The following is a 25,331-nucleotide window of genomic DNA, read 5'->3' on the forward strand; positions in this document are numbered from 1 at the left end:
TAGTCTTGATGCAGTTGGGGCAGCAACGAGCGGAGCAGGACGGTGCCATGCATGTTATACCGCATCAGAGAAGAGTTCTGGAGACAGAAGGAAACTACATCGGGACAGCGATTGGTATACAGCGTATGGCTGTGCAGCCAAGTACAATTTTCCATCAAAGAATCGCAAATCGCCCACTTCCTCGAGAAAATGATGAATAACTCATTTCAAAAAAGGTGAGAGAAATTAGTCAGGCAGTTTTACACTCCTTTTTCCAATTTCCTGTGCTGCTCTTTCAAGCCACTCCTATGGCCAGTTTTTTCGATATTGAAAATAAATTATTTTATTGCTCGATAAGCTGTTTACATTTTTAAATCACTGTATTGAAGTACGCAATCGAAAGCAAGCAGAAATAAACAGCAAACAAATAAAGAAGAGGCATCATGCAAAATATTTTAATTTCAATTAATATTTTAATTGTTGTCTTTTTCAGAGCTGACCTTTTTACATCATGTATCCGTTTTTAACACCGAATCATCATATCAGAGACGGGAAAGAAATACAGTGATACAGTGAAATACAGTGACTGCTCTTATTGTCATCCATTCATGTTAATCAGGGTTCCAAGAACCGTCTCAGCTTGTACTCTTTGAGTTTTCAACATATTTCCATAATTATTAAGAGCTAATGTCAGCTTGTATCAGACAAGCAGCGGCAAGTCACCCAAAATTCGCCTTCACTCCTACTTTCATATTTTGTAGCCCAATATGTCCCATTAATTGTGATGTAGTTTTTTTGTGAGGCGAACTCAAAGTCCGGCAAAATTTATTTGCTAGCGACCACGAAATATACATGGTGTGCCTACTTGTCGCCACCGTTTACTAGTATAAATCACTACAATTTGTAAAAAGAAATCTAGCATAACACTCTTACCTTGATTATTTATGATTCATTAGCCTTTTCGATGATCACGTGATGCTCTACCATCCAGTTTATATATCTTCTTCATCTTATTATATCAGTTGCATGACAAGCGTGACAAATATAAATTCAAAGATGAATCAACCTCCGAAATACCAAGAGATGGCGTCTCGTCAGACTTGGGTCTCGATTGGGAATTGATCAATATGCTATCAAAAATATAGACAGAGGCAGAGTTTTCTATACTAATGTTTGAACACTTTGTTGGCTTCCCGCCGTCTGGCGGGACGCGTAATTATGCACACGGTGGTAAAGGGCCCTTTCGCACTAGCTACTAAATGCTGACCAAATTTGTTTCTCTTCACCAAAAATCCCATCAGAATTTGTCCTTGCTAAGTTAAAAGTGTGCTGCACGTATCAGCATCTCCGGGGGACCCCTATACATAACAGGGCGGGGGTGTGCACCGGGAATTTCGAAAACGACCCCAATAAAATTAAAAAAATAAAATGAGTCTCATCCGTGTGGGAGCGGCAACAATTAATGTCTACCCCTAAAAAGTACCAGTTCAAACATAAAAAATTGAAAAATCCCCAAAAATAAAAACTCCTTTATCGATGTGCTCTAGAGGCTCAAGTCAGATCATTAAAATCGTCTAAGTAATGCTTATTTCAGGTATCTTATTGAGCGAAAAACGCGGGTAGACAGGGTAAAAGGTAGATAAACATCCTCACCCACCAATTTTTTCGCCTTCCCCCGTTAGCACCTAAAGACAAAAAATGTAATTTACCAACTACGAGCTGTCAATCTCACTCCTTAAAATTCACGTGAACTGGTTAATTACTTATTTGGTAGGGAATAAAATAACTGTACGTCTGCATTTGTTAAACAGACTATTCAAGAGCATCCAGAACTCGATGTGTGTACTTCTAGTACATTGAGTATTCTTTTGCAACATAGCCAAAGATCTTGCGATATTTCCTGTTCAAGCTTCTTTTCCTTTCAAAGAGGCATCAGAATTATTTTCATGTCAAATTTGCAGTAAACTGCTTGCGTGTCACCCTTTGTTTTCAAGGTGTCCGACCAGGTATGACTGAAAAAGGCACCTCGCTTTGATAGGAATCCTTTTGTTGTTGCTTCTTACTTCCTGAAATTATCACTTGAAATTCGCTCGGTAGTACAAAAACAAAAAAAAACAAAACCAAAACGTGAGTAATACATATAAATCCAAATTCTTTTATCACATGAAAGGTTGTGGGACCTGATCGCATTTAAGGGACGGACCCCCAAAAATATCGAGTACAGCCTTAAAGGAAGTGGACACATCGCGCAATTAGCAAAAGTCCCCCCTCCCCCCTCCCCCTCAAAAGTCAAATGGTCCATCTCCAAGGTACCTTTTACATAATTCCAAAACGAGTTTCGTTCTGGAACAAAAGAATTTCATATCGTGTTTACATGCAAGATAATTCAGCCTGTAAAAACAAGTATTTATGTCCTTTCCTGTATTTTTCTACGCTTCCCTCGCTCCTAAAGAGGATTCATACAGGAATGTGAGAAATCCTCGCAGCTAAGAACACTACTGAAACGAGTAGTTGAAAATAGGACCTGAAAAAAAATTTCAGGCCTGTACGGGATTTGAACCCATGACCTCTGCGATACCGGTGCAACGCTTTACCAACTGGGAGCGGATCAATATGTTGGGTCCAAATATACCATCCAAGTTATGAATAATGATTTTAGATATACGAAATTCATTTTGCACTGTGGTGAAGAAACGAATGTAAGAGATCCTCGCAGCTAAGAACACCACTATAAGTGTCGTACCGCGTTTACACTATACATGTACAAAAGGTCGTCCACAATGAGTGTTTCGTTCTGGAATGAAAACACCCAATAAACTCATTCAGAAATGACTTGTTTCGAAAGAATTTTACCCCGGTATCATGTGGCAACCGGGATGAACTCGTTTTTGAACAAAACTCACTCCGATATCATGTAAAAGGTCCCTTAAAGTTTTTATTCCCAGAGCATCACGCTTTGCTCTCCTTTCTGAATGCTTTAAATTTCAATAGCGTTGAAGCAACAACCCGCCTTTAATTGCTTCACTGCCACTGAAACGATTCCTGACCGCATAAAGCACATACTCTAATATTTTTAATTTAACATAAACAAAAATTTTTATAAAGGGTAAATATTTGTGTCGATATCAATTATTGCGTGACTAGCTTTTTTACAAATTGTAGTGATTTATGCCAGTAAACGGTGGCGACAAAGTAGGCACACCATGTATATTTCAGTCGCTAGCGAGTAAATTTTGCCGGACTTTGAGTTCGTCTCACGATAGAACAACACAAATACACAAGGAAATTTTTACAGCAACTTTATAACTATCCTTACGTCTTTAAAAAGCTAGAAGCTCAGTAGATTCTGTCATATCGGTCATTGTTGAAACTGTCTTTGTTTTGATGCTTCTTTTCGACATAGGAAAAGTATGTCGGACATAAATATTTACGAAAGAAATACCAGAGGTCAAGTAAATTCGTTACAAGAGGACACACAAATCGGGTAAAATTTACGGTGAAAATTTGCATATTTGAGCGGTCGAACGAAAAAATAATTTCTCGAAAACTAAAATATATTTTCACAAAAAATTACACCACAATTATTAGAACGTATTGGGCTACAAACTATGAAAGTAGGAGTGAAAATTGTTCGATGGATGTTGACATCTTCTCTTAACAGTTTTACGAAACACTTGAACGAAAATTCTAAGTTAAAAATCACTCATCCGCAGCTTGGAAGCTTAGCTTTAAACGAAAAAAATTCTCTAGGCTCAGAAAACGGTAGACAACGAAAATATCAATGAAGGATGCTTACAAAGCATAAACCAAATTTGTAATGCGAATCTATAATCGGGGTAAATGAACAGTTATCAGGCACGCCAATATTACCATACGGAAAGAAAACAAAGATGGGCAACCCTGTATGGATTAAATAATAAATTATTGCAGATAAATTTCGTTAAAATTGTAAATGCTGATTATTGAGTTGATTAATAAAGAATAATACTGCATGGATATTTGAACTGTAACGCTGTTTTCGGTTTATGTAAATCTCTACAGTCTGTTGTATTTATTGCGTTTTGTTTGATCTTAATGTGAGTCCAATCTACTGCCCCACGACGTTGTAAACTGAACATGAGCTTTTCAAATTGAGCCACCAGTTCCCTTACTCCATGAAAGGAAGTTTTATGCGAGTTCATCGGGCCCAAATACCAAATTATTGCAGTACATATCTCCCTGACAATTTTAGAGGCAACTTGCCAAATCGCTCTTTACGGCGTTGAAAACTAAAGCCCTCCAGTAGCAGTTACAGATTACTGATAAGCTGCGAGGCAGAATGAGGAAAAAAAAAAAGAGGAAGAGATTCGAGAAAAAAAGCCAGACAAAGAAAACACTACCAGTAGACAAAATATACCATGAAGAAACGAAGTGCATAATGAAGATAAACATCAGCAATAAAAATTTGAATAAGAACATGAACGAGGATTGTAAGAGCAGCGAAAAAAACAACATAAATTTTACCGTTCAAAGCCTAGTGTGCATGATTTCTATTCATAATATTCTTATTTCTTATGTTGACGATTCCCGTTTTCAAAATAATCAAAAAATTCCTTTATAATGATTAATAACTATGTTAAGAATGAAAACATCAGTTTCACAATATCTTTATATGTGATCATTTGTCAATGACGAAACTGCCAACTTCTAAAACTGCTTTAGTGTTTGTTTTTTTTCTTTTGTTTGAACTGTGCCACGGTGAAAATTTCTCAGAATTATCCGCTACCGCCTGGGGCGATCATTCTTATTAATCTCTTCTCGTTTGCTGCCACAACTGATTCGGCCTTTGCCTATAAACACAAACCCTAGTGTATCTGGAGGAGAGAGAGAGAGTTAATGAATAACTAAGAAGTCCTATTTTTTATTAAAAACAATATTTAATCTCCTTCCTGGGCTTTTCTTTAAAGGCTTGTTTCAATTTTGCCGCAGGAACGTCAATATAGTACCTCTCAGAAAGGTCGGGGTTTTTACTTTGACGAAAACAAAAGTCATAAATATTAAATGAGGTTCAGTTAAGTTGCCATCGCCGGAAGTCGGTTTATGAATTTGTAAGAAGTTCAGTTTTAATCAAAATACATTTTATCCCCTGCTGGGCTCATCTTTAGAAGCTTATTCAATTCATGGATATTAAGCCACTTAACGCTGCTTTCTGTACTATCAAACTCATCCACATGGTAAGAAACATGCAAGCACCAGGGAATCAAGGAACTACTACGCAACCCACATTAACCATTCATGAATAGAATGCCTTAGGAACAGCCAGGGAACTCACTCTTCGTCTTAGCGGAGCCGTGGAAAGGACGGAACAACACGGAAATACAACCGCCGGTGGTGTAACTGCAAGAAGACGACATCCACAAGAACACGACGAACGTTTTTCGTAAAAAAGTAAGACAATTGAATGCCTTTTTTTTCATTTTTTGTCATCGTACTTTCTATCATATTCCTCTTCTCTTATATCTGCACTTGTCTTAGCGGACTCGGGGATGCCTCTTATAACCACTTTTACGGTTGGGAACAAAAACAAATCTCTTCTTGGTTACGCGCGTGTGTGCTAAACAGAATAACTGAAAGCGCATTTAAACAATTCAGCACCCGACGGCCTCGGTGCAACAATAGGACATAAGAGGATTTTTTAGCTTTTTAAAATCTGAAAGACTGGAAAATGCATTGTAGCATTTAAGAAAAAATTTACTCTTTCTTTCACCAGATAATTTAAGCAGCTACTCCTTTCCTGTGCGTGAGGTCATTAGTCTGACGGTAAGAAAAAAAATTATACCTGTACTCGAATTTATGATACACAAACACGGGTTAAATTTGCATATTTCAGCTCTTGCATAATCAGTTTTGTCGGTCAAGTTCACGACCAGATATTCCTCATCATTTCAAATGGCCATCGTCCATCATCCAGGTCGCAGAAAATGTTTGCCATGAGATCGTAAGGGGCTCCTTCCATGGTAAAATTCGCAAAAGTGAAGGGGTCATCTTCTCTCCCGTTGTCCAACGGCTTCTGATGAAGCCTCGAGAACCGCAAGCGAGGTCGATCACTTCTGTGCAAAGGTTCTTCGTTTTCAGAGGCTGAACCAGAACCCTGAACGCCTTCTCCCTCTCGGATACATTGTTCCTTGTAAGAGCAGCGAAAAAAACAACATGAATTTTATCGTTCAAAGCCTGGCGTGCATGGTTTCTCTTCATAATATTCTTAGTTCTTATGCTGACGATTCTCGTTTTCAAAGTAATAAAAAAATTCCTTCTCTAAACAACTTCCGGTGTACTAGTAATAATGGAAGGAACAATTTAAAATCGTGAGGAAGATTCGACATATTTCTTAACGATACTTGACCAGCAATAAACATGACACTGGCACGGTCGAAGGACGCTATCCTGTCACTCTTGTGGATTAATCAACCTCGTTCCTTGGGTATTGTTTATCAATGATCGAATATTGGACTTCAATCAGTCACTCTAGCGTGAGTAATATGCACATAACGCGCATATGCGCTCGTTATGGCTCTATGACATACACACTAGCTTTAAGGCACACACGCTGGCTTTATATCGGCCCTTTAGAGGAAACTGGTAATCTCAACCATGATGAGCACGTTGACATTCATGAAAATAGGTTTCCAAAACCACGCGTAGAGGCAGATATCGACAACATTTGATTAGGCCCGTGTCTATAAACACAAACCCTAGTACATCTGGAGGAAAAAAGTTTATGAATTACTAAGAATTCTATTTTTCATTCAAAATATATTTTTTCCTTGCTGGGCTCTTCTTTAGAGACTTGTTTCAATTTTGCCGCAGGAACTGAACCGTCATGGATACTGAGCCACTCAATGCTGTTTGCTTCATCTTGGTGGTTGTGGTAACGTGCTATGTTATCAAACTCCACCACATGGTAAGAAACATGCAGGCACCAGGGAATCAGGGAGCTGTTACGGAACCCACAAGACCCATTCATGATCAGAATGCCTTAGAAACAGCCAGGGAACTCACTCTTCGTCGTAGCGGAGCCGTGGAAAGGACGGAACAACACGGAAATACAACCGCCAGCGATGTAACTGCAAGAAGACGACATCCACAAGAACACGACGAGCGTTTTTCGTAAAAAAGTAAAACAATTGCATGGCTTTTTTTTATTTTTGTCATCGTACTTTCTATCATATTCCTCTTCTCTTATATCTGCACTTGTTTTCGTGGACGCGGGGATGCCTCTTATAACCACTTTTACGGTTGGGAATAGAAACAAATATCTTGTTGGTTACGCGTTAAATGTGTGTGCTATACAGAATAATTGAAAGCGCATTTAAACAATCCAGCATCCGACGGCCTCAGTGCAACAAGAAACTACCTGGCAACAAGTCTTTAATAGCTTTAGCTTTAGTGAGTAAGCTCTCTAGTTACCGGTAACAATTCTTCCTAAAACATTTAGGAAACATGTAGACACCTGTGGTCATTCAAATTTAGATTAGTTGTAATGCGCACCTTTTTTGACGGGCCATTAACGACATTATCTGATGCTCCAGAGTTTTTGTTTACTTATGATGGAATGTAGCTCGCTTGGAAATGATTAATTCTAGAATACTACATTTTACAAAATAACTGAACTAGCGACCTACAGACTTTACAGACTTTTCTCGTGTTCTCCAAACATCCCGCGTTAGTTATTACGCTGATTAGTTGATGGGTAGTGCTATTTATTGCTCAAATTGTCGTATAGTTGTTTTAAGGTTTGACCTTTAACGCTTTCGTTCAATGGAACCAAGTAATAATCCGAAATCCACCTCATACAAATTTTCAGTTTTAGAAGGGAAGTATAATCACTTGCTGTATTGAAAAGGTTCGAGTTACAATGTTTTCTATTTTGACCAACTCCTTCAAAAACACGGTAAGAAAAAAAATTATACCTGTATTTAAACTTATGATACACAAACACGGGTTAAATTTGCATATTTCAGCTCTTACATAATCAATTTTGTCAGTCAAGTTCACGACCACATATTCCTCATTATTTCAAATGGCCATCGTCGATCTTCCAGGTCGCAGAAAATGTTTGCCATGAGATCATAAGGGGCTCCTTCCATCGTAAAATTCGGAAAAGTGAAGGGGTCATCTTCTCTACCGTTGTTAACTGATCCTGATGCAATCTCGAGAACCGGAAGTAAGATCGCTTGTGAACAAACGTTCTTTTCGGAAGCTGAACCAGAACGATGAACGCCATCTCTCTCTTGGATGAATTGTTCCTGGTGTTCCATCAATTTATCAGGTGGACACAGTTCGCCACAGATTTCACAAGGCAGAGCAACGATGCTGTTGTCTTCTCTTTCGGTCTCAACTGATTGTCATGCGAGTCCGAGCTTGTGAAATTGTCAGGCGTTTGTACCATTTTACGAAACACACCATCGATATCTTCCACAACAAGAGGGATTTGAGAATCTTCTGTTTCCTCCAGACGCTGGCATTCCCGTTGATGAGCATTAAGCGAGGAAATCGCCGATCTCAATTCTTTTATTTCGTAATTGCTAGTCGTAATGTTTCAATATAATCGTCAGTTCACGAAGCTCGCGGGGAATAATAAATGGTTTTCATAATTTTGGAATCAAGATTGATAAAGACGAGATGAATATGTTACCTTTTGTTTGACGTAAACCAGGCATGAATGTCGCCAAAAGGATTGCCCTCCTATAATTGATAATTAGGTTCTCGTGGATCTGTGGCAACACATAAATAAATGAATAGATGAAAGAATTGTAAAAAGGTGTTAAACATCACGAGCAAATAGGAAACAATTTTTTGAAAAAGGAGAAGCTGTGAAGCAGAATGAGGAAAAAAAAAAGAGGAAGAGTAAGAGAAAAAAAGCCGGACAAAGAAAAACCACATCGACAAGTAGACAAAAATATACCATAAAGGAACGAAATGCAAGATGAACATAAACATCAACGATAAACATTTTGAAGAAAAACACGAACGAGGAATGTAGGAGCAGCGAAATAAAAACAACAACATGAATTTTAAACGGTTAAGAATATATGAAAGTCATATATTTGAACTGCGAATAAAGACGTGAATGAATGAATGTGACATGAATTTTATCGTTCAAAGCCTAGCGTGCATGATTTCTATTCATAATATTCTTACTTCTTATGCTGACGATTTCTATTTTCAAAATAATCAAAAGATACCTTTATGATGTGAAAAACTATGATAAGAATGCAACTATTTCACAATAGCTTTTATATTTGATCATTTGACAAGAACGAAACTGCAAATCATTCCAGAAGTTACGACATGATGATCACGTCGTAACTTCTGGAACTATTTTGTTGTTTGTTTGTTTGAAGTGGCGCGCCAAGGGTTTTAATACCATTTTTCTGCTGCCGCAAGGGGTGATCATTCTCATTAATTCGTTCTCCCCGGTCTGTTTGCTACCACAACTCTTTCGGCCTTTGCCTATAAACACAAACCCTAGTGTATCTGAAGGAGCGACAGTTAAGGAATAAGTAAGTTCAATTTTTTGCAAAAAAAACATTTAATTTCCTTGCTGGGCTCTGCTTTAGAGACTGTTATCAATTTTGCCGCAGGAACTGAACCGTCATGGAGACTGAGCCACTTGATGCTGCTTGCTTCATCTGGAGGATTGTGGTAACTTGCTGTATCATCAAACTACTCTACATGGTAAGAAACATGCAGCCACCAGGGAATCAAGGAGCTCTTACGGAACCCAACACAACCATTCATCATAAGAATGCCCTAGGAACAGCCAGGGAACCTTATCCTCGTCGTAACGGTGCCATGGAAAGGACGGAACAACACGGAAATATAACCGCCGGCGGTGTAACCGCAAGAAGACGACATCCGCAAGAACAAGACGAGCGTTTTTCGTAAAAAAGTAAGACAACTGTATGATAATACCTTTTTTATTTTTTGCCATTGTACTTTCTATCATATTCTTTTCCTATCATATCTGAACTTGTTTTAGTGGACACAGGGATGTCTCTTAAAACCGCTTTATGGTTGGGAACAAAAACAAATCTCTTCTTGGCCACGCGTGCTAAATGTGTGTGCTATACAGAATAACTGAAAGCGCATTTAAACAATTCAGCATCCGACGGCCTCAGCGCAACAATTGGACATAAGAAGATTTTTTAGCTTTTTTAAAATATGAAAGACTGGAAAAGTGCATTGTGGCATTTTAAACAAATTTTACTCTTTCTCTCACCAAATAACTTTTTAGTAGCTACTGCGTTCCTGTGCGTGAAGTCTTTATCCTGAGTATAAAATGACACTACTGTGGGACCACGACAACAAACTTTGTAATTTTAATTGAGTGAGTGCACTGATTTGATAGAAAAATAAAAACTACCCAGTAACAAGTCTTCAACAGGTTAGGTTTAGTGAGCAAACTCTCTAGTTACCGATAACGATTCTTCGTATTGTGCAATTTTTCTTCACTTCTGTATTACCGAGTATGTCATAATAAAACTCAAGGAAATATGTAGGCACTTGTGGCCATTCAGAATTAGAATAGTTGTACTGCGCTCCCTTTTTAGGAGCCATTAACTTAATTATTCGTTGCGCTTCAGATTTTTTGTCTACTTTTGTCATGGTAAGTAGCTCGGTTGGAAATGACTCATTCTGGAATACTACATTTAACAAAATATCTGAGCTAGCGACCTATTGTTTGTGGTAAACCATAGAATAGACCACACTTTTTATCGTTTACCAATTTTACAGACTTTTCTCGTGTTCTCCAAAGATCCCGCGTAGATTATTACGCTGATTAGCTGATGGATAGTGCTGTTAATTGCTCAAGTTGTCGTAGAGTTGTTTTAAGGCCAATATATGTATTTAATAATTGTTAAGTAAGCACCTTAAAGGTAAAAATAAACTTATAAATCGAAAAAAAGTCACCTGACACTACACATGAACTCTGAAGCCCAGAAGGTAAATTGATCCGTTACTTCGTTTGAATTCAACGTTGTGAAAGCGTGACAGCGCGTGAGTTGATAATTGAACAAAGGTCGTTTACTTAAGCATGCTTCGTTGGCGTATTTGTGTAAGTGATTCGCATTTATAACCGATTCCTTTCTTACTTACGACCGACTCCAAGTCCAAGTCCAGAATATGTATATTTATTTCTCTCGATGTGACCTCTTTCTATTTCATAACCAATTAAGGGGGTCGATTTATGTTTGATTGACGTCGTGAGATAATTACCCCCTTCCGTATCATAATATGAAATCCTCCTCAGGCGTTATCAAAGATGAAACAAATACATCCAATGCAAGTTTCATTCTTCTACTTGGTTCCTTTTACGGGCAGAAGCTCCATTTATTGCTTTGGACAGACGATTTCAGTCAGAGATTTACAGTTTTATTAGTACAATGTCAGTTATTGAGATCGAGAGCCTCGCCTGTCTATTTATTTTGTTCATAATAATGTTTTTCGTCGTCATGAACCACTTAGTCTTGATGCGGTTGTGGCAGCAACGAGCGGAACAGGACGGTGCCATGATGGATGTTCAAGACAGAGAGAACCTGATACTTGATACGCCTTTACAGCCTAGAGTAGGTGAGATGGCTCCCATAGAGATGCATGCTATGCCGCATCAGAGAGGAGTTCTGGAGTCAGGAGGAAACTACATCGGGACAGCGATCGGTGTACAGCATATGGCTACGGAGCCAAGTACATTTTTCCGTCAAAGAATTGCAAATCGCCCACTTCCTCGAGAAAACGATGAATAACATCATTTCAAAAAAGATAGGAGAAATTAATCAATCAGTTTTACACTCCTTTTATCCAGTTTCCTGTGCCGCTCTTTCAAGCTACTCCTGTGGCCAGTTTTCTAGATTTTGAAAATAATTTATTTTATCGCTCGATAAGATGAGTATATTTTCAATCGCTGCTTTGAATACCGGTATACGCAATCGAAAGCAAGCAGAAATAAACAGTAAACAAAAAAAAGAAGAGAGATCATGAACACATTTTAATTGCACATTTTCATCCCAACAGGTCTTTTTCAGAGCTGACCTGTATTCCTGACCAAATTCTTCATGAAAGAGATTTGAGTGCACGTGGCTGCTCACATTGTTGTCCATTCATGTCATGATCAGTGTCTCATGAACATCTCAGTTGTATTCTTTGAGCTTTCGTTATATTTCCATAATCATTACATTGTTTTAGATATCTGTAATCTATCCATCCATTACAGTGTTTTTAAAAAAGTTAGTCGAGATAGAAAACATTGTAACTCGAACCTTTTCAATATACCTGGTAATTCTACTTCCCTTTTAAAACCGAAAATTTGTTTGAGGTGGGTTTCGGAGGTCCTCAAATATATTAAACTGAGTACTTTTACTTAGTGACTCGACTGTGGCAATCGGTTCTTTTAAAAACAAAATAGAAATGTAACTTAAAAAATACCGAGCCAGAGAGCGACATAAACTGGAAAACTGTTGAATGGATTTAAAGGCACTTAAATAACCGAAAGGCTTCTGCTCCTGTCACTTAACTTTGTAGGAGGTCATAGTGTATACTATTGTTTTAGTTTCGTTTTAGAACACAAATCCTTCGTTGTCCATGTTTGTGACGACGCGTTCTTTTAAATTTCCTTACCTTTAACGATGGACGGCCGCTTGATTTCTGTCTGAGTTGAATGAAACTGCTAGATCATTGTTTGGGCAGTCGTATTTATACAGTATAATACCTCATTTCCCTAAATTTAGGTTTTCTAGAAAGTTTTATAATCTTGCTTTATTGCTGAATTAGCACCATTTCGTAATCTCTGAAAATTTGTAAACCTATAGCACCCAGTCTTCCCGCTCTTTAAAACAACTTCCGGTGCACCAGTAATAATGGAAGGAACAATATAAAATCGTGAGGAAGATTCGACATACTTCTCAACGATACTTGACCAGCAATAAACATGAAACTGGCATGGTCGAAAGTCTTGTAAGATTCGCTATCCTGCCATTCTTGTGGGTTAATCAACCTCGTTCCTTGGGTATTGTTTCTTTATCTCATGAGGGAGAGAGAAGGCGAGTGTTTACAAGATGAGTGATGATCATTGATCGAGTATTTGAAATCAATCAGTCACTCTGGAGTGAGTTAGATGGCTGCCATAGGTACGCACGTTGTACCGCATTAGAGACTGGATTCAGGAGAACACCATGTCGGGACATGTCGACGATCGAGAAACAGCTTATGGCTGGTGTTCATCAGGGAAGGTAAGAACGTAGAAGTCAAAACTTTCAAGCACTTGAACGAACAACCCCCGCTATCAAAATCGCTTATCAGTGGTCTAGCCCATCATATGAACTCAGAAATCTGTGTACATCGAAAATAGAATGCATTATATCTGTCATGAAAGTTCACCTAAAAATCACTCGTTTGCGGTCAACCATGACCAACCGATAAGTAAACCATGAATACCGACAAAAGGTAATAAGGATGCTTCCGCACGCTGGCTTTAAGGCACACACGCTGGCTCTAAGGCACGCACGCTCTCTTTAAGGTACATACCCTGGCTTTAAGGCACACATGCTGGCTCTAAGGCACACACACTGACTTTAAGGCACACACACTGGCTTTAAGGCACTCGCGCTGGCTTTATATCGGCCCTTTAGAGGAAACTGGTAATCTCAACCATGATGACCACGTAGACATTCATGAAAATAGGTCGCTAAAACCACGCGTAGAGGCAGACATCGAGAACATTTGATTAGGCCCGTGTCTATAAGCACAAACCCTTTTGCATCTGGAGGAGAAAAGTTTATGAATTGGTAAGAAGTTCTATTTTTCATTCGAATTATTTTTTTTCCTCGCCAGGCTCTTCTTTAGAGGTTTGTTTCAATTTTTCCGCGGGAACTGAACTGTCATAGAGACTGAGCCACTTGATGCTGCTTGCTTCATCTTGATGGTTGTGGTAACGTGCTGTATTATCAAACTCCTCCACATGGTAAGAAACATGCGGACACCAGGGAATCAAGGACCTTTTACGGAACCCACCAAAACCATTCATGATCAGAGTGTCTTAGGAACAGCCAGGGAACCCACTACTCGTCGTAGCGGAGCTGTAAAAAAGGACTGAACAACACGGAAATACAACTCCCAGCTGTGTAACCGCAAGAAGACGACATCCACAAGAACACGACGAGCGTTTTTCGTAACAAAGTAAGACAATTAAACGATAATGACTTTTTCATTTTTTGTCATCGTACTTTCTATCAAATTCTTCATCTCTTATATATCTGCACTTATCTTAGCGGACGCGGGAATGCCTCTTATAACCACTTTTACAGTTGGGAATAAAAACGAATCTCATTAATGTGTGTGAGTTACACAGAATGACTGAAAAACGCATTTAAACAATTCATCATCCGACGACTTCAGTGCAACAATTGGACATGAGAAGTGTTTTAGCTTTTTTAAAATGTGAAAGACTGAAAAAATGCATTGTGGCATTTTAAACAAATTTTACTCTTTCTCTCACCAGATAATTCTAAGTAGCTAATGCGTTCCTGTGCGTGACGTCATTATCCTGAGTATAAAACAACACTACCGTGGGACCACGACAACAAACTTTGTTTCTTTGATTGAGTGAGTGCACTTATTTGGTGATAAAATAGAAACTACCTGGCAACAAGTCTTCAATAGTTTTAGCTTTAATGAGCATGCTCTCAAGTTACCGATAACGATCCTTCGGAATGTGCAATTTTTCGTCACTTCTATATTATTTCATATATATTTTAGGAAATATATACACACTTATGGTCATTCAAATTTAGATTAGTTACAATGCGCATTTTTTTGACGAGCCCATTAATGACATTATCCAATGGGTCCAGAGTTTTTGTTTACTTTTTTCGTGGAACTTAGCTCGGTTGAAAATGATTCATTCTGGAATAATAAATCAAAAAAGATAACTGAACTATTGACCCAATGTTTATTGTAACCCATAGAATGACCACACTTTCTATCGTTTTACCGGCTTTACAGTCTTTCCTCGTGTTCTCCAAACATTCTGCGTGGGTTATTACGCTGATTAGCTGATGGATGGTGCTGTTCATTGCTTAAGTTGTCGTAGAGTTGTTTTAAGGCCAATATATTTCATTTGTGTTAACTAAGCACCTTAAAGGTAAAAATAAGCTTATAAATCGAAAAAAAAGTTGATTATGCCTGCGAGGGTTTATTTCTTTAACGCCTCTTACAGTAACTACAGACACAGAAGTGGTGACCGCTTTAAGGTTTGACCTCTACCGCGTTTATTCAAACACAGCCAAACAATAGTACTCAGTTTAATATTTTAGAACCTCCTAAACCTACCTAAAAAAATGTCGGTTTTAAAAGGGAAGTAGAATAAATAGCTGCATTAAAAAGGTTGGAGTTACAATGTTTTCTATCTTGAATAACTTTTTTAAAACACGGCAAGAAAAAAAATTATACCTCGCTCGAACTTGATACACCTGAACACAGGTTAAATTTGCGTATTTCAGCTCTTGCATTAAAAGTTTTGTCAGTCAAGTTCACGACCACATATTCCTCATCATTTCAAATGGCCATCGTCGATCTTCCAGGTCGAGGAAAATGTTTGCCATGAGATCATAAGGGACTCCTTCCATTGTAAAATTCGCAAAAGTGAAGGGTTCATCTTCTCTCCCATTGTTCAACAGATTCTGATGGAGTCTTGAGAACCGGAAGTGAGTAAGATCGCTTTTGTGCAAAGGTTCTTCGTTTTCGGCGGCTGAACTACCTTCTACCGATGACTCTGCGGAGCTCGCTCGCCTTCACGGCCTACCAACTACTCCTGTTTATCTCGGTTCAACTCATTGTGATGAACTGTTTGACTTCAAAGCAATAACCAGTGAAGATGTGCGAAAAGTGATTATGGCTATGCCTTCTAATAAAGCTCCAGGCTATGACAGAATTCCAGTGTTTGTGATCAAGGACTGTTTACCCTATATATTACCAACTCTAACTACATTGATAAACTCTTCTTTTAGCAACTCTGTTTTCCCTAGTGTCTGGAAGAAGTCGGAAGTAGTGCCACATCTTAAAGATGGTGATCACGAGATTCCAAGTAACAATCGCCCTATTTCATTATTGCCTGTACTTTCTAAAGTGACCGGAAAGATCGCCCTGAATCAGTTCACTGATTATTTGACTCAACAAGGCAACCTCACCTGTCATCAAAGCGGAAACCGTAAACACCATTCTACTAAAACACTGAGTTTGCTTGTCACCGGTCATATATATAAAGCGATGGATAAAAAGGAGATCACGGCTATGGTCCTAATCGACTTGAGCAAGGCTTTTGACAGCATATGTCATAGAACTCTCCTCACCAAGCTGAGAGGGCTCGGTGCGTCAAATGAAGCGTCAAAGTGGTTTGAGAGCTATCTTACAAACCGAATGCAGTCAACACGACTCGGCACATCTCGCTCTAGTGAGTTAACTGTCACACATGGCGTACCACAGGGGTCCATTCTAGGGCCTCTTATGTTCAGCCTTTACATGAACGACCTACCGTCCGTTGTGAAGTTTTAAAGCGTAGAGTCATATGTTGATGACACAAAGATTTATCTTTCGTGTTCATCGAATAATATTGACTCCTGCCTTGCAAAAGTCTCGGAAGATCTCCGACTTATTGCCTTCTGGTGCTGTACGAATAAGTTGCTTATTAATCCAGACAAAACTAAACTTATTCTTTTTGGAACGAAACAGCTTTTAAGTGGGGTTCCTGATATCAGAGTCCCCTTTCTTGGGCAACACTTAATTCCTGTATCCTCAGTCAAAGACCTGGGTATAATATTGGACTCGAACCTTACTTTTAATGAACACGTTAACACCCTGACCTCGTCTCTTATTTCTACCCTATGCCAGATAAGCAGAGCTAGGCACTTGTTTTCCAAATCAGTACTTACCACCATTCTGAATTGTCTAGTTTTTTGTAAACTCTTTTATTGCTCGACAGTTTGGTCTGGAACGTTTGCGCACAACATAAACAAATTGCAACTTGTACAAAACTTTGCTGCCCGTGTGTTGACAAACAGCAAGTAGTTTGATCACATCTCACCAGTGCTGCAGGCACTGTGTTGGCCTTCTATTGAGAACCAGTTATTATTGCGTGATGTTACGATGCTATACAAAATAGTCAATGGCCTTGCACCACCATATTTAGAGTGTTAGGTCAACAAAAGATCAGCTATCCACAGCTACAATACTAGATCTAGAGACAACTTAGTTGTATCCTTTTGTAGGACAGCCACAGCACAGAGGTCTTTTAGTTATAGAGCAATCACTGCCTGGAATTCTCTTATAAGTGAAGAAACGAAAAATAGCGCAACACTCTCAGTTTTCAAGCGTGCAGTAAAGCGCGAAATATATGACAGTCCGTAGGAATCTTTTTTAGGTATAGAATTTAAAGAATATGTTAGTTTTTTTATTTGTATTTGTTTCTTTATCATGATATTATTGTAACTTTTATAGGTAGTTTTATTCGATTTCCAATTAGAGTAAATTAAATCGGAAGAGCCACTGGGTGGAGATTTAATAAACTTACTTACTTACTTACTTACTTAACCAGAACCCAAAACGCTTTCTCTCTCTCGGATACATTTTTCCTGGTGTTCTATTAATTTATCAGATGGACACAGTTCGCCACAGATTTCACAAGGCAGAGCAACAATACTGTTGTCCTCACTTTCGGTTTCGATATTGTCATGTGAGTCCGAGCTTGTGAAATAGTCAGGCGTTCGTACCATTTCACGAAACACACCATCGATATCTTCCAGAACGAGAGGGATTTGAGAATCTTCTGTTTCCTCTAGATGCTGGCATTCACGTTGATGAGCATCAAGCGAGGAAATCGCAGGTCTAAATTCCTTTATTTCGTAATTGCTATCCGTAATGCTTCGATATAATCGTCAGTTCATGAAGCCCACGTGGAATAATTAATGGTTTTCATAATTTTCAATCATTTAATTTTAGATTTACAAGGTGTAAATGCTCATTCAAGGATGGAGAACCACATTGTCTCCCCTTGTGTTTAGCAGATAACTTCCATGTTTTAGATCACGCCTCTACCAGCTTTCAACTTAAGATAAAAGAGGCTATTCGTATTCAAAGAGAACAACCATCCTTGAATGAGCAATTACACCATGTAAATCTAAAATTATCCTTTTAATTCTCACACTTTCATGCTTTACCTCTCTTCTTGTTGTCACTATTCGCCATAATTAGCATTGTTCTACTTACTATATAATTCAACTTTCAACGCTTTGTACAGTAATTAACTGAAGATGACAGAAGTTTCTGTCGAAACATGTTTAACAGACTCAAAAGTTTTGTCGCTTTCTTTAAACATCATAATTTTGGAATCAAGATTAATAAAAACGAGATGAATGCGTTACCTTTTGTTTGACGTAAACCAGGCATAAATTTCCCTGGGAAAAACAAATAAATAGAGGATAAAAAAGGGAATAGATGGAAGAAAAGCTGGACAAAGAAAAAACACAACAAAAAGTTGACAAAAATATACCATAAAGAAGGTAATTTAGTGTTAACAACTGGGTTGAAAACGTAAATTAGCCAGCGTAAAGGGTAAAAAAGCTGACGTTTCGAGCGTTAGCCCTTCGTCAGAGCGATTGACGAAGGGCTAACGCTCGAAACGTCAGCTTTTTTACCCTTTACGGTGGCTAATTTACGTTTTCAACCCAGTTGTTAACACTAAATTACCTGCTATACTCTCCCACCGACGCTGCACCACAGTTTCTTTAGAAACTTACCCCTTTATACCATAAAGAAACGAAGTGCAAGATGAAAATAAACATCATCAATACGAATTTGTTGAAAAACATGAACGAGAGTTGTAAGAGCCAGCGAAAAAAAAAACAACATGAATTTTATCGTTCAAAGCCTAGCGTGTATGATTTCTGTTCATAATATTCTTACTTCTTATGCGGAGGATTTCTATTTTCAAAATAATCAAAAGATTCCTTCATAGTGATTAAAACCTACGTTAAGAATGAAAATATTTCACAATAGCTCTATATGTGATCATTTGACGAGAACGAAACTGCCAAATGATTACGTGAGCTTTTTCCTTTGTTTTATTCATTTGTTTCGTCAGGATGGGAACACATTATACCGTGCCGCGGTGTAAGATTTGTTCGTTACCGCAGGGGGGTGATCATACTTATTTATCTCTTCCCCTCGGTGTGTTTGCTACCACAACTGACTCGGCCTTTGCCTATAAACACAAAAACCTCGTGTATCTGAAAGAGAGAGAGTTAGTGAATAAGTAAGTTCTACTTTTTACTTAAAAAAAACATTTAATTTCCTTGCTGGACTCTTCTTTAAAGGCTTTTGTCAATTTTGCCGCAGGAACTGAGCTGTCATGGAGACTGAGCCACTTAATGCTGCTTGCTTTATCTGGATGATTGTGGTAACGTGCTGTATTATCAAACTCCTCCACATGGTAAGAAACATACAGCCACCAGCGAATCAAGGAGCTCTTACGGAACCCACCAGAACCATTCATGATCAGAATGCTTCAGGAACAGCCAGGGAACCCACTCCTCGTCGTAACGGGGCTGTGGAAATGACAGAGCAACAAGGAAATATTAATGCCGGCGGTGTAATCGAAAGAAGACGACATCCACAAGAACAAGACGAGCGTTTTTCGTAAAAAAGTAAGACAATTGTATGATATTGCCTTTTTTATTTTTTGTCATCGCACTTTCTATCATATTCTTCTTCTCTTATATCTGACCTTGTTTTAGCGGACGCGGGAATGCCTCTCAATTCAAAACCGCTTTCATGGTTGGAAATGAAAATAAATCTCTTCTTGGTCACGCGCGCCAAATATGTGTGCTACTCAGAAGAACTTTTTTGAAATATGAAAGACTGGAAAAGTGCATTGTGGCATATTAAACAAATTTTATTCTTTCTCTCACCAGATAATTTTTTAGTAGCTCCTGCGTTCCTGTGCGTAAAGTCATTATCCTGAGTATAAAACAGCACTCCTGTGGGACCACGACAACAAACTTTGTTTTTTTTTATTGAGTGAGTGCACTGATTTGATAGTAAAATAGACACTAGCTGGCAACAAGTCTTCAATAGTTTTAGCTTTAGTGAGCGCGCTCTTTAGTTGCCGATAACGATCCTTCGGATTATGCAATTTTTTGTTCCTACTATATTACCGAGTATGTTAGGAAATATGAATATATACGAAATTGTCTGTTAGGCTCCAGATTTTTTGTCTACTTTTGTCATAGTAAGTAGCTCGGTTGGAAATAATTCATTCTGGAATACTACGTTTTACAAAATAAGTAAGGTATTGACCTATATTCTATTGTAACCCATGGAATAGACCACACTTACTATTGTTTTACCGGCTTTACAGACTTTTCTCGTGTTCTTTAACATCCCGCGCGGGTTATTACGCTTATTAGTTGATAGATGGTGCTATTTATTGCTTAAGTTGTCGCAGACTTGTTTTAATGCCAGTGTAGTCAGTTTGTATTAACAAAGCACGTGAAATGTAAAAATAAACTTATAAATCACAAAAATGTTGGGGTTTATTTCTTTAACACTTCTTATAGTAACTAGATACAGAAGCAGTGAACGGGTTGAGGTTTGACATTTACTGCGTTTATTCAAATACAACCAAGGAGTACTCAGTTTAATATTTTAGAAGCTCCGAAACCCACCTCATACAAATATTCGGTATTAAAAGGGAAGTAGAATAAGTAGCTGTATTGAAAAGGTTCGAGTTACAATGTTTTCTATTTTGACTTACTTTTTCAAGAAAAAAACAATTTACATGTACTCGAACTTGAGATACACAAACACGGGTTAAATTTGCATATTTCAGCTCTTACATAATCAATTTTGTCGGTCAAGTTCACGACCACATATTCCTCATCATTTCAAATGGCCATCGTCGATCTTCCAGGTCGCGGAAAATGTTTGCCATGAGATCATAAGGGACTCCTTCCATTGTAAAATTCGCAAAAGTGAAGGGGTCATCTTCTCTCCCGTTGTCCATCGGATTCTGATGAAGTCTTGAGAACCGGAAGTGAGATCGATCGCTTCTGTGCAAAGGTTCTTCGTTTTCGGAGGGTGAACCAGAACCCTGAACGCCTTCTCTCTCTTGGATACATTGTTCCTGGTGTTCCATCAATTTATCAGATGGACACAGTTCGCCACAGATTTCACAAGGCAGAGCAACAATGCTGTTGTCTTCACTTTCGGTTTCGATATCGTCATACGAGTCCGAGCTTGTGAAACTGTCAGGCGTTCGTACCATTTCACGAAACACACCATCGCTATCTTCTACAACGAGAGGGATTTGAGAGCCTTCTGTTTCCTCTAGACGCTGGCATTCACGTTGATGAACATCAAGTTCATCTTGCTGAATCAGCGATCCACAGAATTCACAAGGCAAAGACACAGGCAAATCGTGTTGCCGATTGTTTATTCCCCCGTCGCATGCGCTATCATGGTCCATAAAGTCCCTAACCAAAACATATCGACTACACTTGTGGCAGAATTCCGTTCTGGATCCGCAAAATTCCTGGTGCTCTGACATTCTTTCTCTGGGTAGCCTCAGTTCACAGTAATGGCAATTAATTGGTCGCTTTCCACACTCGTAAGCCAAATGATTGCCTTCTTCACTTCTCGTTGTTTTTTGTCCGCACTGAACACAGTTTATTTCCACATGATTTTCCTCAAAGTGTTCTCTCTCTTTGCTTCTTTGTATCGCTTCTCCGCACAGCGAACACAATTTGAGGTTTCTTTTGCAGTGTACGAAGTGCATTTCGTAATTTTCTGAGGGAACCTGTCTGTTGCAATTTTCACAAATCGATCCTTCGTTGTCCATGTTTGTGACGACGCGTTCTTTTAAATTTCCTTACTTTTAAGGATGGACGGCCGCTTGATTTCTGTCTGAGTTGAATGAAACTGCTAGATCATTGTTTGGGCAGTCGTATTTATACTGTATGTTACCTCATTTCCCTAAATTTAGGTTTTCCAGAAAGTTTTATAAACTTGCTTTATTGCTGAATTAGCACCATTTCGTAATATCTGAAAATTTCTAAACCTATAGCACCCAGTCTTCCCGCTCTTTAAAACAACTTCCGGTGCACCAGTAATAATGGAAGGAACAATTTAAATCGTGAGGAAGATTCGACATATTTCTCAACGATACTTGACCAGCAATAAACATGACACTGGCATAGTCGAAGGTCTTGTGAGATTCGCTATCCTGCCATTCTTGTGGATTAATCAACCTCGTTCCTTGGGTATTGTTTATCTTTCTCCCATGAGGGAAAGAGAAGGCGAGTTTTTATGAGATGAGTGATGATATTGATCGAATATTTGAAATCAATCAGTCACTCTAGGCACACACTGGCTTTAAGGCACACATGCTGGCTTTAAGGCACACATGCTGGCTTTAAGGCACACACGCTGGCTTTAACGCACACACTCCGTGGCTTTAAGGCACACAAGTAGGCTTTAAGGCACACACGTAGGCTTTAAGGCACACACGCAGGCTTTAAGGCACACACTCTGGCACACACACAAGAACTGAACTGTCATGGAGACTGAGCCACTTAATGCTGCTTGCTTCATCTGGATGATTGTGGTAACGTGCTGTATCATCAAACTCCTCCACATGGTAAGAAACATGCAGCCACCAGCGAATCAAGGAGCTCTTACGGAACCCACCAGAACCATTCATGATCAGAATGCTTCAGGAACAGCCAGGGAACCCACTCCTCGTCGTAACGGGGCTGTGGAAATGACAGAGCAACAAGGAAATATTAATGCCGGTGGTGTAATCGAAAGAAGACGACATCCACAAGAACAAGACGAGCGTTTTTCGTAAAAAAGTAAGATAATTGTATGATAATGCCTTTTTTATTTTGTCATCGTACTTTCAATCATATTCTTCTTCTCTTATATCTGACCTTGTTTTAGCGGACGCGGGAATGCCTCTCAATTCAAAACCGCTTTTATGGTTGGAAATGAAAATAAATCTCTTCTTGGTCACGCGCGCCAAATGTGTGTGCTACTCAGAGAAACTTTTTTGAAATACGAAAGACTGGAAAAGTGCATTGTGGCATATTAAACAAATTTTACTCTTTCTCTCACCAGATAATTTTTTAGTAGCTCCTGCGTTCCTGTGCGTAAAGTCATTATCCTGAGTATAAAACAGCACTCCTGTGGGACCACGACAACAAACTTTGTTTTTTCGATTAAGTGAGTGCACTGATTTGATAGTAAAATATAGACACTAGCTGGCAACAAGTCTTCAATAGTTTTAGCTTTAGTGAGCACGCTCTTTAGTTGCCGATAACGATCCATCGGATTATGCAATTTTTCGTTCCTTCTATATTACCGAGTATGTTAGGAAATATGTGGGCACTTGTGGTCATTCAAAATTAGAATAGTTGTAATGCGCACCTTTTTTGAGGAGCCATTAACGAAATTGTCTGTTAGGCTCCAGATTTTTTGTCTACTTTTGTCATAGTAAGTAGCTCGGTTGGAAATAATTCATTCTGGAATACTACGTTTTACAAAATAAGTAAGGTATTGACCAATATTCTATTGTAACCCATGGAATAGACCACACTTACTATTGTTTTACCGGCTTTACAGACTTTTCTCGCGTTCTTTAACATCCCGCGCGGTTCCTATAGTAAATAGATACAGAAGCAGTGAACGGGGTGAGGTTTGACCTTTACTGCGTTTATTCAAATACAACCAAGGAGTACTCAGTTTAATATTTTAGAAGCTCCGAAACCCACCTCATACAAATATTCGGTATTAAAAGGGAAGTAGAATAAGTAGCTGTATTGAAAAGGTTCGAGTTACAATGTTTTCTATTTTGACTTACTTTTTCAAAAACACGACAAGATAAAAACATTTTACATGTACTCGAACTTGAGATACACAAACACGGGTTAAATTTGCATATTTCAGCTCTTACATAATCAATTTTGTCGGTCAAGTTCACGACCACATATTCCTCATCATTTCAAATGGCCATCGTCGATCTTCCAGGTCGCGGAAAATGTTTGCCATGAGATCATAAGGGACTCCTTCCATTGTAAAATTCGCAAAAGTGAAGGGGCCATCTTCTCTCTCGTTGTCCATCGGATTCTGATGAAGTCTCGAGAACCGGAAGTGAGATCGATCGCTTCTGTGCAAAGGTTCTTCGTTTTCGGAGGGTGAACCAGAACCCTGAACGCCTTCTCCCTCTAGGATACATTGTTCCTGGTGTTCCATCAATTTATCAGATGGACACAGTTCGCCACAGATTTCACAAGGCAGAGCAACAATGCTGTTGTCTTCACTTTCGGTTTCGATATCGTCATACGAGTCCGAGCTTGTGAAATTGTCAGGCGTTCGTACCATTTCACGAAACACACCATCGCTATCTTCTACAACGAGAGGGATTTGAGAACCTTCTGTTTCCTCTAGACGCTGGCATTCACGTTGATGAGCATCAAGTTCATCTTGCTGAATCAGCGATCCACAGAATTCACAAGGCAAAGACACAGGCAAATCGTGTTGCCGATTGTTTATTCCCCCGTCGCATGCGCTATCATGGTCCATAAAGTGCCTAACCAAAACATATCGACTACACTTGTGGCAGAATTCCGTTCTGGATCCGCAAAATTCCTGGTGCTCTGACATTCTTTCTCTGGGTAGCCTCAGTTCACAGTAATGGCAATTAATTGGTCGCTTTCCACACTCGTAAGCCAAATGATTGCCTTCTTCACTTCTGGTTGTTTTTTGTCCGCACTGAACACAGTTTATTTCCACATGATTCTCCTCCAAGTGTTCTTTCTCTTTGCTTCTTTGTATCGCTTCTCCGCACAGCGAACACAATTTGAGGTTTCTTTTGCAGTGTACGAAGTGCATTTCGTAATTTTCTGAGGGAACTCGTCTGTTGCAGTTTTCGCAAATTAATCCTTCGTTGTCCATGTTTGTGACGACGTGTTCCTTTAATTATCCTTACTTTTATCGATGGACGGCCGCTTGATTTCAGTCTGACTAGAATGAAACTGCTAGATCATTGTTTTGGGTAGTCGTATTTATACTGTATGTTACCTCATTTCCCTAAATTTAGGTGCACTGTTCTAGATTTTCTAAATTTGCTACGTCGCTGATGCAGCAACGTCTCCTAATCTCCGGAAATTTCTGGAACTTTAGTACCCAGTCTTCCCGCTCTTTAAAACAGTTTCCGGTGCATTAGTAGCAATGGAGGGAACAGTCAATCGTGGGGAAGATTCGACATA

The 25,331-nt window shown here is 38.9% G+C and overlaps 3 protein-coding genes and 1 pseudogene across 3 annotated transcripts; all 4 read right to left on the reverse strand.

Moving 5' to 3' along the window:
* Positions 1 to 5,878: 5,878 nt before the first annotated feature.
* Positions 5,879 to 8,678, reverse strand: LOC136282439 (uncharacterized; annotated as a pseudogene).
* A 6,867-nt stretch (positions 8,679 to 15,545) lies between these two features.
* Positions 15,546 to 20,021, reverse strand: LOC136282440 (uncharacterized). Its single transcript, XM_066170096.1, has 5 exons — positions 19,977 to 20,021; positions 19,549 to 19,613; positions 18,432 to 18,464; positions 17,609 to 17,931; positions 15,546 to 15,772 (listed from the first exon to the last, which is right to left on the reverse strand). Exons 1-5 carry the CDS (start codon positions 20,019 to 20,021, stop codon positions 15,546 to 15,548), a joined length of 693 nt encoding a protein of 230 aa, XP_066026193.1.
* Positions 20,022 to 20,576: 555 nt separating this feature from the next.
* Positions 20,577 to 23,713, reverse strand: LOC136282301 (XIAP-associated factor 1-like). The gene is made up of 2 exons (XM_066169760.1): positions 23,664 to 23,713; positions 20,577 to 22,817 (listed from the first exon to the last, which is right to left on the reverse strand). The coding sequence occupies exon 2, from the start codon at positions 21,902 to 21,904 to the stop codon at positions 20,927 to 20,929; it is 978 nt and encodes a 325-aa protein (XP_066025857.1). The 5' UTR covers positions 21,905 to 22,817; positions 23,664 to 23,713; the 3' UTR covers positions 20,577 to 20,926.
* A 55-nt stretch (positions 23,714 to 23,768) lies between these two features.
* Positions 23,769 to 25,232, reverse strand: LOC131780504 (XIAP-associated factor 1-like). Its single transcript, XM_059097107.2, has one exon. The coding sequence runs from the start codon at positions 25,015 to 25,017 to the stop codon at positions 24,040 to 24,042; it is 978 nt and encodes a 325-aa protein (XP_058953090.2). The 5' UTR covers positions 25,018 to 25,232; the 3' UTR covers positions 23,769 to 24,039.
* Positions 25,233 to 25,331: the final 99 nt, after the last annotated feature.

This window comes from Pocillopora verrucosa, chromosome 7 (genome assembly GCF_036669915.1).
Source record: "Pocillopora verrucosa isolate sample1 chromosome 7, ASM3666991v2, whole genome shotgun sequence".
NCBI classification, from domain to species: Eukaryota; Metazoa; Cnidaria; class Anthozoa; order Scleractinia; family Pocilloporidae; genus Pocillopora; species Pocillopora verrucosa.

What these genes read in the sequence shown, in the direction of transcription:
- LOC131780504 (XM_059097107.2), bottom strand. Translation starts at nt 25,017, where the DNA reads ATGGACAACGAAGGATTAATTTGCGAAAACTGCAACAGACGAGTTCCC.
- LOC136282440 (XM_066170096.1), bottom strand. Translation starts at nt 20,021, where the DNA reads ATGACTTTACGCACAGGAACGCAGGAGCTACTAAAAAATTATCTG. An exon ending in AGCTACTAAAAAATTATCTG is followed by an intron (nt 19,614 to 19,976) that starts GTGAGAGAAAGA and finishes TCATTTCCACAG; the next exon opens with CCCCGTTACGACGAGGAGTG. An exon ending in AGAGAGAGAAAGCGTTTTGG is followed by an intron (nt 15,773 to 17,608) that starts GTTCTGGTTAAG and finishes CATCGGTAGAAG; the next exon opens with GTAGTTCAGCCGCCGAAAAC.
- LOC136282301 (XM_066169760.1), bottom strand. Translation starts at nt 21,904, where the DNA reads ATGGACAACGAAGGATCGATTTGTGAAAATTGCAACAGACAGGTTCCC.